This window comes from Semicossyphus pulcher, unplaced genomic scaffold, assembly GCF_022749685.1.
Source record: "Semicossyphus pulcher isolate SPU_LCO1_2020_fin unplaced genomic scaffold, fSemPul1.0.p SCAF_20, whole genome shotgun sequence".
Classification (NCBI taxonomy): domain Eukaryota; kingdom Metazoa; phylum Chordata; class Actinopteri; order Labriformes; family Labridae; genus Semicossyphus; species Semicossyphus pulcher.
In genome coordinates this window covers 21173685-21191482 of record NW_027211694.1, presented here as the reverse complement: position 1 = coordinate 21191482, position 17798 = coordinate 21173685, and the positions used below count along the sequence as shown (strand labels likewise).

Here is a 17798-nt window from a genome sequence, read left to right as displayed (position 1 = left end):
TAGAAAAAAAAGGCGCAGCGAGCTGTGAAGACGCGCTCTGTCTGATCGGGTGTTTCCTCCCACAAAAAAGGCAGTGCGGTGCGCCTTTTTCTGTCTGATCGGGCCTTTATGCTGCTGCTGTTATACCTTCTGTTTAAACAACTGGGAGGCTTTGATTGTCTTTGTTTGAGTGATAAAAAATGTTTACAACATTTCAGCAACTGCACATTCAATCTTTGCACACTGCTTTCATCCCAAACAGAGAGCCTTACTTTGAGTGCCAAAAAGTGCATTTATTCTCATTGACATGAAAATATAACAATACAAATGTAAAATATATTGCACCTAAAATTTCAACAAATTCTCTATATACAGTATAAAAAACAACAATGGCAGGAAATTTCGCTTCTTACATTACAGTAACTACTGTATAGGTAAACTCAGATTGTCAAACATATAGGGTTAAAACAGTATCTTGTCATTCATTAGCTACAACAGTGTATTGTAAAGCATGATCAGTAAACCATTTACACTTTTTTTTCTTTGGTCTTTTTCGTTTTTTCCTCCAGAAATCTCCTAAAAGAGACGTCAGAACCTCGTTTCTGGATCTGGAGCCTGTGGGTGAAAAAGGAGCGGTGTTTCAGTCGATTAAGACGTCAATTATTAAACTTCATGCGTAGCTAACGTCACAGTTTAAGGTGGAAACGAACCCCCTTTTTTATATACACACTGGAGTTTAAATGACTTAAAGGTACAAAAGGTATGGGAGTTGCTCCAGTGGATTGCATCGACGGGTTGTAGTGGCTGCAACGTAATCTGTAAGGTCAACTGTGCTCGAGCAGTCTTGTTTTCACCACTGACTGAATGTCAACATTATAGAAAGGATTATGACAGAGACAGACCTTTTTGTAAAGGTAGGATGCTTTTCTGTAACCGAAAACAGCTGTTACATCCCTCTCTTCAAAGCCAGCAGACTTCATAGACAGCGATAGAAAGTAGAGAGTAATTTTACCCTGCAGAACAGAGGAGTTGCTGGTCTACCTCGATCGGTTTGTTTCTGCGACTTTGGTTGTTTCTGATTGGTCGGTGACGGAGTACTGACATTTATAAGTGAGGCGGTGTTCCAACTATTTTGAGAGCAGTGCGGAAATTTTAACTTATCTCTGGTTAAAAAAAAAAGCACTTTGAGAAGAAAGAATTTAATAAGGCTCCCTCAAGGATTACATTGCTGCATCTCTGAAGCTGACTGAGTTTATGGATTGCTAATAAGAGCAATTCCTAAACTTTGTACCTATTAAAGTCCATAAATGAAACAGCAGGAATATGAGGACATGGATACAGTATGAAAACCACAAAATCAGATACTTACAATTCTGTCTCTGCTCCTCAAGCTGCCTCCAGGGTGGTGAACCGTGACTGATGTTAGAATCTGGAGAACAAAGAGATCCAAATATCATGCACACTGTTAAATGCTGTATTTCACTTAATAATAAACATTATAAGCCTCGTCTTATTTACCTTGCCAAAGTCAGATTTCTTCTCTGTGGACTCCGGATGTTTCTCCAGGATGTGCAGCATGGCGTCGTGCAGCGACAGGAAAAACATTGACGGCTGAACTTCGTCATCGAAGAAGGAACAGTTGTGGAGTTTCTCCAGGATGTAAGCTGCAGGTGAGGAGAAGGTTACCCACAAAGTGCTTTAATTAGATGCATGTAAAGGATTTGGAGAGTTGAGACACATGCATTTGCAGCAAAACAGACTTCATGAGCGTGACAATAATTATGTGAAGAGGTAACAGTTGACTTCTGTTATACAAAACTATGGGTCTTGCTTTCAAACAGTCAGCTTTAATCCATTTTATATCAAGATGTCCTTAATGACGTAATAAAATGTAAAACGATGTTGTTCTGCAAAACACTTGGCACAAGGATGTGATGCTTTCTGCACAGATAGTAGTGAACTTCTACTTACTATCACAGGCCACAATGTAGATCTCAACTTCAACCCGTATCAGCTCCTTCAGCGCCTGCAAAACAGTTAAAGATTATTACAGCCTCAGTAATCGAACTACTCCTGTTTGTTTCTGTGAATGAACAACTGACCGTTTGGAGTCCCTTCAGAGCAGAGATGTCCAGGAAGGAGACGGCAGCAAAGTCCAGGATCAGGCTGTGGACGTCCACTCTGGGGACGATGATGTTGGCGGGAAGCTCGGCGTCCCAGTCGATCCGAGCAGGAAGGTCCTTCAAGTCTGTGGGCAGGTCCAGCTCCTCCATGTTGCTCTCATCCTGTGACTCAGTGATGGGTCCATATGAGGTGTTTAAGTAGCCTTTCTGTAATAGTAAACCAGTTTATACTGGATTAAAGACAGTCGGTCCGCAGTGAGCTTATAGGCCTGTTTAGCTTGTTTGGATGTCAACTTTTTAGTCCAGACAAAATCTGTTTTGTAAAAGTCCCCGAAGCAATGCCATCGTTATTTTGAAGCAGCTTTTTCATAGTTTAAGGGGCTTTTTGTGCCTGATGTGCGCTCTTATCGACTCACTTTGGGGTCATCTCATCCTTTTTTTGGAAAAACTGGCAAAGTCGTAACCTGAAAAAATGTTTACTAAACTCTTTTTCTTAACCTAACCGAGTAGTTTTGGTGTCTCAACCTCAACATTGCTATTTGATTTCACATAGGACACTGCAGCCTGTAGCAGAACACCCTGCCAAACCACAACCATCCATCCATTATCTATACAGCTTATCCTGTTCAGGGTCACAGGGGGTTGGAGCCTATCCCAGCTGTCACTGGGTTTCACACCGGGGCTGATTACCTCTCAGTCAAACGGCTGACACATAGAGACGGACCTTTCACGCTCGAGCATGTCTTTGGTCTTTGGGAGGAAGCCGGAGTACCCGAACGCGAGGAAAGAACATGCAAACTCCACACAGGAAGGCCCCCTACATCCAAACTGGGATTCAAACCAGGAACCTTCTGGCTGTGAGGTGACAGCGCTAACCACTGCAGCAGTGTGTAGCCCAAAACCACACAGTGAAAGACTCTATTCTTAGGGAGTCTCCTTTACTTACACCTTACATCTACTTATTCTGCAAAGGTTTAAAGGCACCTGACATTTGGAGGGAAACCTGACTTATTAATGGTGTGAAGCTGGGGAGGGATGAAGTCCTTGTAGCAACAGCATTGACTCGTGTGGTTTGCAGGAGAAATCGAAGCACTCAAATTAAAGGAACATCAACTAAGTTGTGTATTTTTTACATTTAAAAGGTTCTGCCTCTGCTTTTATACTCCAAATAACGCACACTAATACAACTAACACAACCGATCCTCATCTGCTCATCACACCTCATACCAGGTCGTATTGTGTTCACACATTTACTTGAATCAGAGATAAGTGGAAGTGAACTTCGGACCATCAGCTGAGGAAATACCATCAGGAGCCACACACTTTTATGGCTTTCTGAGCGTGCTCTCAGTGAAGTGTGTTGTTGTTGTCATCTCTGAATGAGGTCAAAGGCAGTACTCACAGATGTCCACTTCAAGTCTCCCTTCTTGAGAAGTTTCCGGATCATCCTCACAGCTTTGTTTCTCTTCCTCAACACCCTCAGTGGGTTAAATCCAACCTGAAGAGACATTCAAGTGAAGTTTAAGAGACAAAATCAGGTCAAATATGAGAAGAATTTTGGTCCTACAGCAAATTGTATGGCGTTTTTCACTGAATGAGATGCTGTTTTGCAAACTTAATTAGCTTAATTGGGGTTTTTTGATATGAACAAGCATTTTTTAAAAACAGGAAGTGACTTCAACAATAAAAACAAACCGGTGTTGTACTCACAGCTTCCACCAGCTTGCTCCTGAAGAACTCAATGTTTGCAAAGAAGAGTGGTGATGGTATCCTGAAGATCTTCACCCCCTCAGGCTCGTATATCTGGAGAGAAACATTTATACACACATTATAGACAAAATCATGAAAGTAGGACGAACACTGAAGGAGGAAGCAGGAAGAAGCAGGAATGATTCTTATCTTTGGTCCCCATAAAAACTATAAAGACACACAGTGTGTCTATGATAGGTTTCGTTACTGCAGGTGAAATCTTTAACATCCCTCTTCTGGGAAATTAATTAAACTATAATCAAATCAAACACATCCTGATACTGCCAATAGGAAATAGAAAAGGGGCCTTGTTTGGAAATGAAACTATGATAAATGCTGTAGTAAGTTTAAAACACTGAATACCACTTACTCTGATATTTTCCATTTAATGTAGCTGAAGCTAACAGCTGGCTAACTTAACTTCACACAAAGACTAGAAGCAAGGGGAAACAACTAATCTGACATAAATTAGCTCGCATGCTATATCAATTTTTTTTTTCATTTGTAATGTGTAAAAATTCAATTTTTCTGCAGGGGGTGACATGTCAGAGAATAGGGGATTCAAACAAGCCGTAAGATGTTAATTAGCAATCTGCAGAGGTGCTGCTAGGTGGATTTTGTTCCTTTTGGACAGAGCTGTTTCTCTCTCTTTCCAGTCTTTATGCTAAGCTAAGCTAACTGGCTGCAGCGTTATATATAACGATGAGGTAAGTGAGGGGTTTCTGTCTTCTCATTGAACTCTCTTCCTGTAAGTTACTTGTGTCCCCTGAAACCCAACAGAGCACACACCTACTTACATTAATATAGTCCTTTCTGTCTTTGTAGATGTCAGTTCCCTGGATGTTGGCGAGCACACTGCAGCGAGGGCTGGAAGAAACACAAAGACATTTTAAACAAACTTTAAAATCTGGCATTGATTAATAATAGAGTCAACCGTAATAGCTGATCCAAAAGGTTGAGGTAGTTGCTAGTGACAACATGCTAGCATGCTCACAATGATGATGCTGAAAGATGAATGTTTAGCAGGTCAAATCTTTTTTTACACTTTGTCAAATGCTCAACGTGTTTCCCCAGGTCAACGTCTTTTAATCTTCCACCGACAGCTTGTACCATACTGATGTAATATTTCTTGAATCCTACATCCTGAGCCAATAAGGAGTTGTTTGTTCCACAACTGGTGCAGAGTTCCACCTGAGCCTGCCGCTGCCTATTTTCTCTGCCGCCCTGCGATAAAGTGATGCTGTCAAAGCACCCTGCGCCGCTGACAGAGAGCCTCTTTACCCTCTCTCACCCCCCTGGTCTTCTCTGGCTGACTGTCGAGGCAACTGGCAAATATAAACTCGCCTATACATAAAGCCTACGCCATGCATAGGCCTACACTATTATTATTTTGGATGCATTTAAAATCAGTTTTGTTTTTTTAAAGAGAGAGAGAGCGTCAGATCATGCAGTGACGCCACAGTTGTGGCGCTGTCCACAGTGCTGAAAAGGAGCTTATTATGGGGCCCTGCAGTTGGTCCGCTACAGCCTTCAACACATATATATTTTCAAAGTGGCTAAATGGATTTTGATCATTTAAACTTCTTTTGAAACATCCATCTTTTTTCTTTCTTTTGAATTTTGAAATGCAAAGACAGCCTCATATCTTACACTGGGAACGCTGCGAACAGAGGAGTGACCTCAAATTGAAGTTCAGCTAACTGTCTTTAGTTTTGTGGATCAAGTCACAAATGAAAGAAAATGTAATATTCAGGAGCTGATGATGGAGCTAAATGTGAAGTTGAGGGACTGACTTAGTGATTAAAATTCTTCCTGGGGGGGACATGAAAGTCTGTACAAAATTATATTTTATATTCCAGCCAACATTTGTGAAAGACTCTTCAGTTAAAACCCTAAATGTGAACCTCAAGGTGGCACTAAAAGTCAAGGTATAACCCAGGTCTTACCCAGAGAACCTGGAAAACATTTCATTGCAATTTATCTCAATAAAAAATGTAAAGACATTTTAAATTTCCAAGAAAGATTATGGTGATTAAGTTTTTGTGTATTGTGTAAAGAGTTTAAAGAATGATACTTACAACTGAGCCCTGAGGACGACACTGACCAGCTCCACACCGAGGCCCACAGCCAGTCCGATATCCAGCCCCAGCAGTGTGGCCCCAATGCAGGTACTTAACCACACCACCTGGTCGTGGAAGATGGTCAGAAAAGAGAGAGTTAAAAATTTGTTTGCTTTTAAAATGTTCCTGAAAACAACTCTGAAAGTGTAAAACTTACACAGTCGGGTTTGTCCCTCCTCCACAGGTACGGGACCTCTGTAACCTGCATCAGCATCCCCTTCAGGTTAACGATGACCACAGCACCCAGCACAGACTGTTAAAAGGTCAAAGGTTATTAAACGGATCTTGACACCAAAAACTTCACAAGCTTGTTGGTGGAGTTTGCGTGAGTTCTGAGGTTCACCTTTGGGAGCGGCTCTAGCAGGAAACCAATGGCCAGTGTGACGATCATCACAATGACGGCCGACAGTAAACCAGCTATCTGAAATGGACAGAACACGTGTGTTTAAATACAGAGATAATGATGCTAACAAAAAAATCCTTTAACTTTTTAAGATCTGGAGAGGATGTACTTTTCCATAATGTAAACATCACTCAGGCAGCCATGACAACCCCTTCTGTTATCACTGCAGAGCCATACTGCGATATATTCTGCTGGGTCTTTTATACATAGACTTGATGACATAGGTATTTTTAAACACACATCCCTATGCATTGTAATTCACAAGTAGGTAAACACGTTTACACTCCCAAATTGCATGTTAAAATCTTCCCGCCTCGTCTGACATTTCCAGCACAGACTACTGGTCAGTACGTCCATCCTGTAGGGAGTGAAATAAAACCTGAGTACATTTCCCCCGAGCCCCCTTTTTTATATTTTCCAGCTTTTGAAATTATTTCTAACTATTCCTCCTCACTGATAGCACATCCTAGGTCCTTCTGCCAAATGACTGAATCACTGGATTCGTACCCTGATTTAATTATACAACCCTAATTTATAAGTACTTCCAAAAATTACCCGTACTCTCCAGGTGAGTTTAAAAAAAGACTCTATTCAAGTACAGGTCACTTAAATTATTAAACTGGATATTTTCCGAATACGGATGGCCAGATTGTGCCATGGACAGACAGGCGTATGATTGTCTTAAGTGCAACACAACCACTGTGTTAGTGATATTTGGTGAAATGGTAGGGTTGTTCAGTTCATTGTATTTTATAAACGGTCCGAAGCTTACAACATATACCTCCTACAGTAGCAACTTGAAATCTCTCTCGTTTATATGTTTTAGTTTTTGGTTTAACAGGCTAGCTGTTTCCCCCTGTTTCCAGTCTTTGTGCTAAGCTACGCTAACTGGATTCTAGTCAACATATTTATCAAGAGAGTGAACATTTAGTTAAAGTTTTAATCTCAAAGAGTTCAGCTTCTTTCTCTTTGGCGCCACCTAATGGTGATAAACAGTAATCGCAGGAGGACACTTCCCAATTTAACCAGACGTCCACGGTTGGCTCTGGTTGTAACTCTTGATTTTCCTGGCTGACGGTCGCTTTCCTTTTCAGACTGTTTGCTTCATCTGAGCATCGAGTTTGTTTCTTTTTCTTTGGATTTTCACTTCTTGTTGAAGTTGTATCTGTAGTCATCCATCTGTTCTTTGTTTGTTCAGCCATAGTAGATTACTGTTTACTCGAAACACTTGACCGGAAAAGCAGCCGCAGAAGTTTAATCTTTGAGATTATAACTTTAATCTTCTCATGGACTCTCATTAAGAAAGTGAAAACAGCTCTACAACACATTTATTTATTTCCATTTAGTAAACCCAACTGTCTTCAACAGATTTTCAAACTTATCTAGGGCTACAATAAGACTTAGGTTAGGATAAGGTCAAATCACTAAGTAATTAAAATAATTAAAAAGTGTTTACCTGAGTCTTTCCACCTGTGCTCTCCTGCACAGCGCTCCTGGAGAGAGATGTACTCGCAGCAAACGACTTGAACGAGGCTCCAAACATGTTGCTGACTCCGAAAGCGATCAGCTCCTACAGCGGAAACATATCGTCTTATCTCAATAATCAGCTCCAGATTTAAAGTTGTTAATATTATCACTGTTGGAGAACATACCTGGTTTCCATCCATGGTGTAGTCGTGTTTCACAGAGTAGACTTTTCCCACGGAGAAGGCGACGGCGAAGCCCACGATGGCCATGGGAAACGCTTCAACGGCTGTTTCCTGGAAGATCTGAGGGTTTGGGGCAATCGGAGGCTCGTACCTGAGAACAGGTGTTAGTCTTTTATTTAGGAGAAAAGATGACTTTTTTATATTAACAATTCCAATTACCTCAGTCAGTAAAGAACAGTGAATAACACAATGACTCACATTTGTATTAACATGTTTTACTGCTGACTCACAGAGTCCATAAAATACTATCTATGTAAGTGTTACACAGATACTGATACTTTTTACACCCTTATTATCTTTACACACTGATTCTGTGAATTGTACAAATTGTCTGCTTTGACGGATAACGAGCGACCCATAAACTCATAACACATCATGTATTTTTAAACTTAAATAAACTTTTCCAGCAGTTTGAGAGACCTTTGTTTATTAACGCTTTCAAACTTGGACATTTACAAACTCATTTTTTCAGTTTTTTCAGTTTTATTTGTCCCAGTTTTGAAACGCAGACTATCTGACTGAGATTTCTGCGTACAAAACAGTTAAACGAGGCCACTTCAGGTTAATTTGTCGTGTTTATGAGGGTTTAAAGCTGAACATTAACATATCTGTCTGAGAACAGTTGTCCTTAAAAATACACCTGAAGAAATAGTTCAAAGAAACCCTGTTGCCAGTGTGTTTGTTTTTTATTTTACACCTGTACCTGAGAAATTATATTATTATATATTATGTGGAATTCGTCTAAACTAGTATTATAGTCCAGTCTGTGAAGGGCCATATAGTGTAGTGATTCTACGGAAGCCCTGAGAGGCAAAATCACTTGTTTTCTCTCCTGTTTTTATAGCCAGAATAATCTTCCTGGTTTCCTTTTTTTATTTTAAATAAACTTGAAAATTAAGTTTTTCTTGAAATAAATATTTTTAATCTTTTAATCTAACGCACAGAAAATGTTTACACGTGAAGAAAAAAAAAAAATTCTTGGATAATTTCCTTAAAAAATATTTTTCATGATCAGAAGTAGCTGAAAACACTTAAAGCCATTAAAAAAATGTCTAGTGGTTGCTTGGGCTTGAAAAAAAACAAAACATTTTGCCAGGTGGAAATAAAGTTTTTCTTGGATAATTTCCATCAAAAATGTACCTTAAAATTGTATGCTTAATAGCAAAGTTTGAGGAGCAGGACCACACCTCAACCGCTCAATACTTCCGGCATTAGTATCCCACAGCCCTCCCTGCCGCCCCTTTTCTTTTTCTGTTTCTTTCTGTCCTCTTATCCGTAGGGCCCTGAGGGGGTTCGTCGTGCCCGGGTGCTACGGCAGATCCCGAGTAAAGCTTCCCCAAAACGCTAACCGCAAGAACTTCGACCTCTCCATGCCCGATCATCATTATCATCAATCACACTCATCAATAAATTGTTAAATCATATCCTGTTGATGGTGTGGTCCTTGCAAGTGAATTAAAAAAAATCTGTAAAATAAGTGGGAAAAGAAATATGGTTTGGTTGAAAAAAGTTTTTCTTAATCGTATTTTTTAAATCTGTGAAAACACGGGAAATAAATCTAAGCATGGAAAAAAAAACATTGTCTTGAATTTTTTTCTCAAATTTTTTTTTCATCTGGGGAAACCGAAAAAAACTTAAAGCCCTTGAAAAAAGTTTGCAAGAATAATTTTTCTAGGTTCTTTTTTTCATGAAAACAGGTAAAACAATATGTTGAAGTCATTGTAAAAAAGACTTTGCCAAGAAAAGTGACTTTTTTCTTCTCTGAAAACAGGTAAAAATATTTCAGGATTATTTATATTTTCTGAAGTCTTTGTTGTTGTAATCCTCATTTTGGCCACAAGAGGGTGACGTTTTCAGACTGGAAGCCTTCAAGTTTCACCTTGTTGCCCTCTGAACACAAGGCAGCTTCATACTGAGAATACACAGTATGTACCTGCCTTGTGTTGTGTGGGTGTGTGTTTTAACCAGTAGTCTCATATTACTTTCATGTCTTTCTTTTGGCTCTAAATGCAAAATAAAAATGTTTTATTGATTTGTATTTTGGCTCTGCACAAAACATACGAAATGTCTGCTTTAAGCGCTCGTGCAAAATGTCTTACCCTTTTGGAATAAAGCCCACAACGCCAATGCCAAAGCGCTTCTTGAAGTCGAATGCGTAGGAAACACCGCATGCAATCACAGTCTGTTGAGGAAATGACGGAAGCTGTTAGGCATGACTCATATACGGATATTTATTAACCCCTGTTGTACATTTTGTGATTTGATTCCCTCAACTGACATGAATGTGCTGTTCTAAGTGCCTAAATGACCTCATAAATCAGATTAATGATTGTTACCGATGGCGCTCTCGTCCAGCACAGTCACAATCAAAATAATTGTTATCATTATTACTGTTTATATGACTAACAACTTGTTAACACGGCATGTTGCGGAAACATTATGAGGATCGTGTTGTGCAATGTTTCTCACCATGATGACCTCGATTGGGATGGGTACTGGCAGCTTGGATTTGAATCTGACATTCAGCTCCTTTACGATGAACACAACTACCATGATCACCAAGGAGATCACCAGGTCACACACGTTGGTGGAGGTTATCTTATTGAAGATGATCTCCAGAGTCTGCATGCGACAGAAAATTCAACAGATGGATGAATTACCCACATGCCCTTAATCGGATAAAGATGAAAATAACTGTTTTTTTTACTTACATAAACTAAAGCGAGTGGTCCGCTGAGGCCCGGGACCGAAAGCCCCAACACAAACTTTAGCTGGGATACCAGGATGTGGACGGCAGCGGCTGTGGTGAAGCCGGACACCAGAGTGTCAGACAGGTACATGACAACAAAGCCCACCTGTAGGAGGCCCATTGCCAGCTGGAGGAGACAGAGAGTTCATGGTGATGGTTTGGTAGTATGTGAAAATGCACTAAAACTTCCCTCCATGTACAGAGAGGTCAGAGGTCAGGGTTTGCAACAGAACACTGCGTCTGCATCACTTAGAGAAGCTGACACCTTTATTCTGCATTACTTTCAGCTTTGACATAACTCAACTGGGTGAGTTTACCTGCATGATACCAGCGAGGAAGGTGACAGAGGAAGCCACCAACACTCTCTGCTCGTCTCTTGTCAGACCTTCGAACCCGGTAATGTTGGCGGCCGGACCCTCGTCTGGGACCAACCTGGTGACCACTGAGCCGATCATCAGGCACAAGACTGGGAACGGACCTGCAGAGAGACGTCTTAGTTGTGGCCTTTTCAGAGCAGCGACAGTGTAGGGAGAAGGATAGAAACAGCACAAAGGCACATGAATGTACTGTCCTTACCCACGGAGATGTGTCTGGAGGTTCCCAGGAAAAAGTAAATGATGACAGGGAAGAAGGCGGAGAAGAGTCCGTACCAGGGGGGCAGAGAAGCCAGCAGACAGTAGGCCAGACCTGAGACACAAAAACACATGATACAGATTTATGGATTCATTTTCCTTCTTCCACTTCTCTACATTTTATACTTCAGTCATATTGTATTAAGCTTTCTGGGTTCCTAAAACAGACTAAATAATATTTATACCATTGTCATCTAAAGGAAAGGAATGTAAGTGATGATGTGCTGTGTTTTTCTTTTCCTCCAAGCAGCTCCTAACTTGATTGATTGAATGATTATTGAAGTATTTCCCCAAAAATCGTGTCTCTTAAACTTCTAAACGTTCAGTATTTCAGATGTGGCATTTATGTGAATGGTAAACAAAAACTTCTGGGCCTATACATGTGTGTTGGTGAGTGTGTGTGCAGACCCTTGTGCAACCCTTCCCTCTGCATCTATTCTGTTGTTTTGCTTTGCACAGGACGTTTTCAGGAGGGGCGCTGTTGTGAAACATGGCGAAAGAGCGATGCAGAGTTGGCCTTCTTTCTGTTGGACAGGTAGGAGCTTCAAACCGGGTAGGACAAGCTAAGCGGCGGTTAGCATGCTAGCGCAATGGTAACCGTGATGCTGTCGGTGTGGGCATGTTCTCGCACGAGAGAGTGAGAGTGAGCTCCTGGTGACAAAGAGCCCAGGAGGAGGGGCCCAGTTTGTTTGTTGACAAAATGCAAGGAAAAATCCAACTTATTATACCTTTAAGAATAAAAGTAAACATATTTATAAAAGTTTTTAAGGGTAATCGAATTTTGACAACAAATCTATTTATAAAACATTAAAATGAGTGTTGCCTCCATAAATGCTAAATAAACTTTGCAAATTAAAATGACGTGACTGACACATTATCATGGATCCATATTATCACTGCTCAGATACAGAGGAGAGCCCCAGTGTAAGCTTATCACATATTATCAGGTGAGACACAAGAGCTGATTATAAAATGGTTTAGAAGAAGAAAGAAGTGAAAGCAAAACAAACTAAGCTGAAGACAAACAAAGATTTAATAGATACAGGTGGGATTTAAAGAGGCTGTTTTGGCTGAAACAAATCAGCCCAGAGACGCTGAAAGTCCGTCAGAAGAAGAGGTGCGTCTTTACAGTGAAGTCAAACTTGATATTGCACGATGGAAGCCCTAAGCGGACATGCATCCATAAATGTTTTCCCGGGATAATGAGATAAATTAGTCTTTTATAATGGGAAAACAAGCGCTGTTATATCGAGATAACGAGATAAATAAATCGAGCTCTCGTGAAAACAACCGGAAATTAACTAAGTAATTTCCCCTCTGGGATAAATGAAGTACTCCATCCATGTCTGCTTCGGGCTTCTGTACACAACATCCATGGGTTTTGCATTAATTTAAATGGCCTGGGTAGTTTAATTCCAATAGATACCAAAATTTTACAAATATTTCTAGAATGTTTTACCCACATTTACAACCTAAACTGACAGCAAACTGTACGACACCTTAAAAGCGCTAAAAAAATAGTTCAAAGGAGTTATTATCTCAGGGTTTATGTAATATCTGAGTTCTGCAGCTCCCTCGACACCGCTACTTCCTGCGTCTATACATCGGACTGCATGAATCATGTGGGAACCCTTCGGACAAATCAATAACAACATTCGTCTCCCCTCTGGGAATGTTCAAACCAAGGATATGTCCCTCTACCGATACCAACACTGAGTGATTGAAGATGCATTTGTCTTCTCCTGATGGTTAGGTCATGCAGAGGGAATGAGGCTGCTGGTAAACCTCAGTTTCATCTTCACACTAAGGGCAGTTTAAGTTTGCTTTAGTTCAGCAAACTGTGTCAAAATGCAACATTTCTCTTTAGAGTTTCAATCAGTTTTTCTCACTCTTTGGAGGGACAACTGTTATAGCAGTCCTTGTCTCTGCTGGTGTTTGTATCACTGCAGACAGAGCTCTTTGAGACCATCAGTCAGTGGTGAGCTTCACTGTGTAACATGAGGGAGAATCAAAGTATCCCACACACATTCCTTGGACCAAATCAGAACGAGTCACTAAAGCAGAGATAAGGACGAGAAGTAACGAGTATCAAACTCTGGGTCTTTGCTGCCTGAACTAAACTTCTACATCCTAAAATCTGAAGAACTGGAAGGAGGAAGTTTTGGTTTTCTTTTGCATTTTACGAATAAAGTCAAAATGTTGAGAATAAAGTTATAAAATATCCAAAATTGGGATAAAAAAGAAATCTCTTAATTTTTTTCGTATGCCTGAACCTCATTTTCTTTAATTCATTTGATTTAAAAATATTTCACCTTTCATTATAACTTAAGAAAACCTCTGCACACCTGAATTGTGACAGGTGCGTTGGAGGGAGGTGCAGTGTTTAAACAATCGGTGAAAAACTCTCGTCGTACCGATCTTAATCTGATGAAGGTCGGTACGACTGAAACGACCGACCTTCAGGTACGATCGAAATGTCGATATGAAATAAATATTATCAGCATGAAAGTGAGACAGTGTGCGGGAGTTTTTCACCGATTGTTCCAAGACCTTTAATTATAACACCTTCTAATTTCATAACTATTGTAGAGATATATAGATCAGAAAGACACAAATGAGATATTACATTTTTGCTTCCCACTGTTTGCCCGTAACATGAGCAAATACAAAATTGCATTTCACCCTTTGTACTGTAAAATAAAGAACTTGCAGTTGTAAGTATTTACCTTGCAGGACAGCGACCAGCCCAGTGCTGACTCCAGACACGATGTCACTGAGCAGCCACTCTTTGACTCTGTAGATTTTTAACCATCCGATGACCGGCAGGAGCGAGAGAGCGGCGTTCTTTGCTCGTTTGGCATCACACCTGCAGAGGCACAGATATTAAGTCCATGTGGATGGATGAAGCTCCAACATGAGAATGATTGCACCGTATTTAGACTATATTTATGTCTGCCAAATAAAAGTTACAAGAGGGGACATCAGGTATCACCACGTACAGTGTCAGTGTCTAGTAGACAAGTAGAAGAATTACGCTAATGTTAGCTAATAGGGGAGAACGGGGGTTAAATGAACTTCTTCCTAAACTTTGCTTCTATGACAGTAAATTCATCATAAACCAGAAATTGTTAAGAATAAATAAGCATTTACTTCAGGCACCACAAAACACACAACTTTCATCAAGAATCTCAACAAGTCCTGAAACAAAAACTGCATGTTTGAAGTGTGACACAGGATAAGGCTTCTGAGTGGAGCAGGAAAAGATAGTTTAACTTTACTTTAAACAACTTGAGCTCCCTCTCTATTATTAAAATATCACAGAAGTAAAACAAATCTATGCTGGAGGAATTGTTATCAGATCGGATTGGGATTGTCCAAAACTGAAATCATTCTTGGATTGGATCCAAATGGAAAATATGAGCCATTCTGAGTCTTGATTTACCACTGGAGCCATTGTATAACTGGTGCAAGTCCTAAGGGAGCTATGAAAAAAAGAGCGGCTCATTTGTTACATGTCCTTTTACTGGTAGCGAGGAAAATGATAATGTTATCCTAGCTTGAACAACAACAACCCACCCTTCACCAAGCGAGAGAGGTTAACAAAAGTTTGATTTATGGGCTCCTGTCGTTGCTTATTTTAGATTGCCAAGGACAATAACGACTTTGTGTGTATATAAATACTGTTATACATATGTGCGTGCGTGTGTGAAAGTGTGTACGTGTATGTGGACAAATTTTGATTCTGATTGGTTAATCACAGTGTTCTGAGGTCTGCTATTTATTGATAACAGACAGTTGCTATGAAGAACAGACCGTTGCTAGGGATGCGGCTCGAATCACAGAATCCAGAGGACTAACTGTAAATCATATCAATCTGCCGAAAGAAGTCCCGTAAATTTGACGTAGGCGTGTTTACAGAGGGAAAAAAGAAAAGCAACAAAGCAGTGGAGAGAAAGTAATAAAGGTTTAAAGACGTATAAATTGTAGGCTACGACAGAGAGGTCTACAAAACTGAAGACGGCACATGAAGTAAACATCAAACAGAACACAGTGCAGGATACGGCGTTCTTTAAAGATGGTGAACATGAAGCAAACATTAAACAGAACACGGTACGGGATACGGCGGTGTTTAAAGATGGTGAACATGAAGCAAACATTAAACAGAACACGGTCCTAGATACGGCGGTGTTTAAAGACGGTGAACATGAAGCAAACGTTAAACAGAACACGGTACGGGATACGGCGGTGTTTAAAGACGGTGAACATGAAGCAAATGTTAAACAGAACACGGTACGGGATACGGCGGTGTTTAAAGATGGTGACTGGAAAGAAAATGTATCTGACAGTGACGAGACAGAAAACCTCCATCAGGTGCTGCGCTGATTCCTGCGGTCCGGTTCACCGTGTGGTACTTCACCATCAGTGGAAATGTTTCCATTCCAGCTAACTTAGCTCATTTTAAGAAGGCTACAGAGTTAACCGTTGCTATGGACGCAGCTCTCACTGTGAGTGTAACTGAAAATATAATAATTTCTAAATTAATAAAATCCTTTGCAAATCAATATTTTGTTACAGAAGGTTGTTATAGCATTCCGCTACAACAGCCTGCTCACTGTACATTATCCCTAATGTAGAGGATGCCAGAATTACATTTGGTTTGCTAAATTGTAAATAATTATTTTGTTATTGTCTTGTGTTTTTGTTTTTAAAACAAGTGAATTATGTAAATTAAAATCTACGTAGTCGAGGCGCTGGTTTCGCTCAGTGGGTAGAACAGGCGTCTCACACACAGAGGCAGGCTTGACTACTGCCCTCAGCCGTGGGTATCAGAGGGCATGGGTATTGTTATTTGACCTCAAATTAAACAGTAAAATCTGAGCCAGCTGTTAATCAAGATACTGTATGAAACGTTGAGGGTTTTGTTGTATTGGAAATAACTTTTCATTCATGCAACATGTGACTCTTATTAAAGCACATTTTTAGAGGAGAAAACATCATTATTTCAAGAAACAGTTATTTACATTTGCCATTTATTGCAGAATACAAACAAACGTAGGTGTAAATATGGGTTACAGAGTTAAGTGTAAACCCAGATTTTATAAGTTAAAAAGAAAAAAATCAAATAAGTAATACTTATTTTACATATAATAAGGAAATGTAATATAAGATGGAAAACTCTGCAAACACAATCAAACAGTTTCATGTCAAGAAAAGGCTCAATTAAGGTATTTTTGTTAATATTATTGGACCATTTATGCTAAATCATTTATGGACTTAAAATTAAAGATGTGATATTTGAAAGACTGAAGACCCAAACATTTTTGCAATTTCCTAAAAAAACCAAAGAAGAAAAATAATTATTTTCTAGATCAGAGGCGTGTTGAAAAAAACACAAATCAATCAAATCAAATTAAAAGTTTTTCATCTTTAAATCCATAAAGGACAAACTTAAGGGTTAATTGTGGTGTTGAGGAGTTATTTAACACACAGGAAATTTAAAAAACGTAAGCAGTGCATGCTCCTTACGTGAAGTACTGCTTGACGTGGTCCAGCGTCGTCTTGCGGTGCCTGTACACCTTCTCGTGCTCCTCGGCAAAGGAGTCTTCTGAGTACAGCGGCCGGGCCACCACGTACTGCCTCGCTCCGGGTCGCATCATCTCTCCTCTGTCCTCTGAGCACCGCGGCATCCTCTCTATGTGGCTCTGAGGACCAGTAATCACATTAAGTTAGGAAGAGGATCCTGTCCTGGCTTTGAACATGAGTTATCAAAGAACATTAACGGTGAACAACAAAGGTCCAGACCCTGAGATACGGGCTGAGGACATGAGCCAGGTCAGGAGCTGCTGGGTTTGTCAGGCTCTATCTGAGCTCTGCTGACAGATTAACATCAGAGAGGCTTGTTTTGAGGGTTAGCAGAGACCTTTTCCAATTTAAACTTTCCTTATCAGCAACTGTAGCATTCCAGCTGCCAAAAAGATCCTCCTATTTTCAACATTTCAAAAGAAGACTTTTCTTTCTTCCTACACTTCCCAGCTTGTCCGACCTACCTGAATCTTTATCAAGTTCAAGCTCTCTCGTCCTCCTCCTCCAGCTCCTGAACATCAACTGAGACCTCAGGCGTCTCTGCCATCAATAAATGTCACCTCTGTCGCTTATCACAACTGTAATTATTAACAGCAATTATGATAAAGTCCCTGTTTCGCACAACTGCTGGATGCCTGCCTTACCCTTGACCATTGTTCTTACTGATATCTGCACCCTGCAACATTCACTGGAGGCTTTTCCGCCCCCGTACAGCTTTTGGAAGATATTGTACCGATGGGCAGGATAGGGA

General features: G+C 40.3%; 1 protein-coding gene across 1 annotated transcript; it reads right to left on the bottom strand.

The window, feature by feature from the left end:
* Positions 1-330: 330 nt before the first annotated feature.
* LOC138599315 (chloride anion exchanger-like) lies at positions 331-17587 on the bottom strand. The gene is made up of 21 exons (XM_069670921.1): positions 17512-17587; positions 16991-17166; positions 14191-14330; positions 11409-11519; positions 11150-11310; positions 10795-10959; positions 10553-10705; positions 10183-10265; positions 8027-8174; positions 7831-7944; positions 6315-6392; positions 6129-6224; positions 5930-6036; positions 4649-4718; positions 3813-3905; positions 3505-3600; positions 2082-2309; positions 1951-2005; positions 1498-1643; positions 1349-1408; positions 331-594 (listed from the first exon to the last, which is right to left on the bottom strand). Exons 2-21 carry the CDS (start codon positions 17149-17151, stop codon positions 568-570), a joined length of 2292 nt encoding a protein of 763 aa, XP_069527022.1. The 5' UTR covers positions 17152-17166; positions 17512-17587; the 3' UTR covers positions 331-567.
* Positions 17588-17798: the final 211 nt, after the last annotated feature.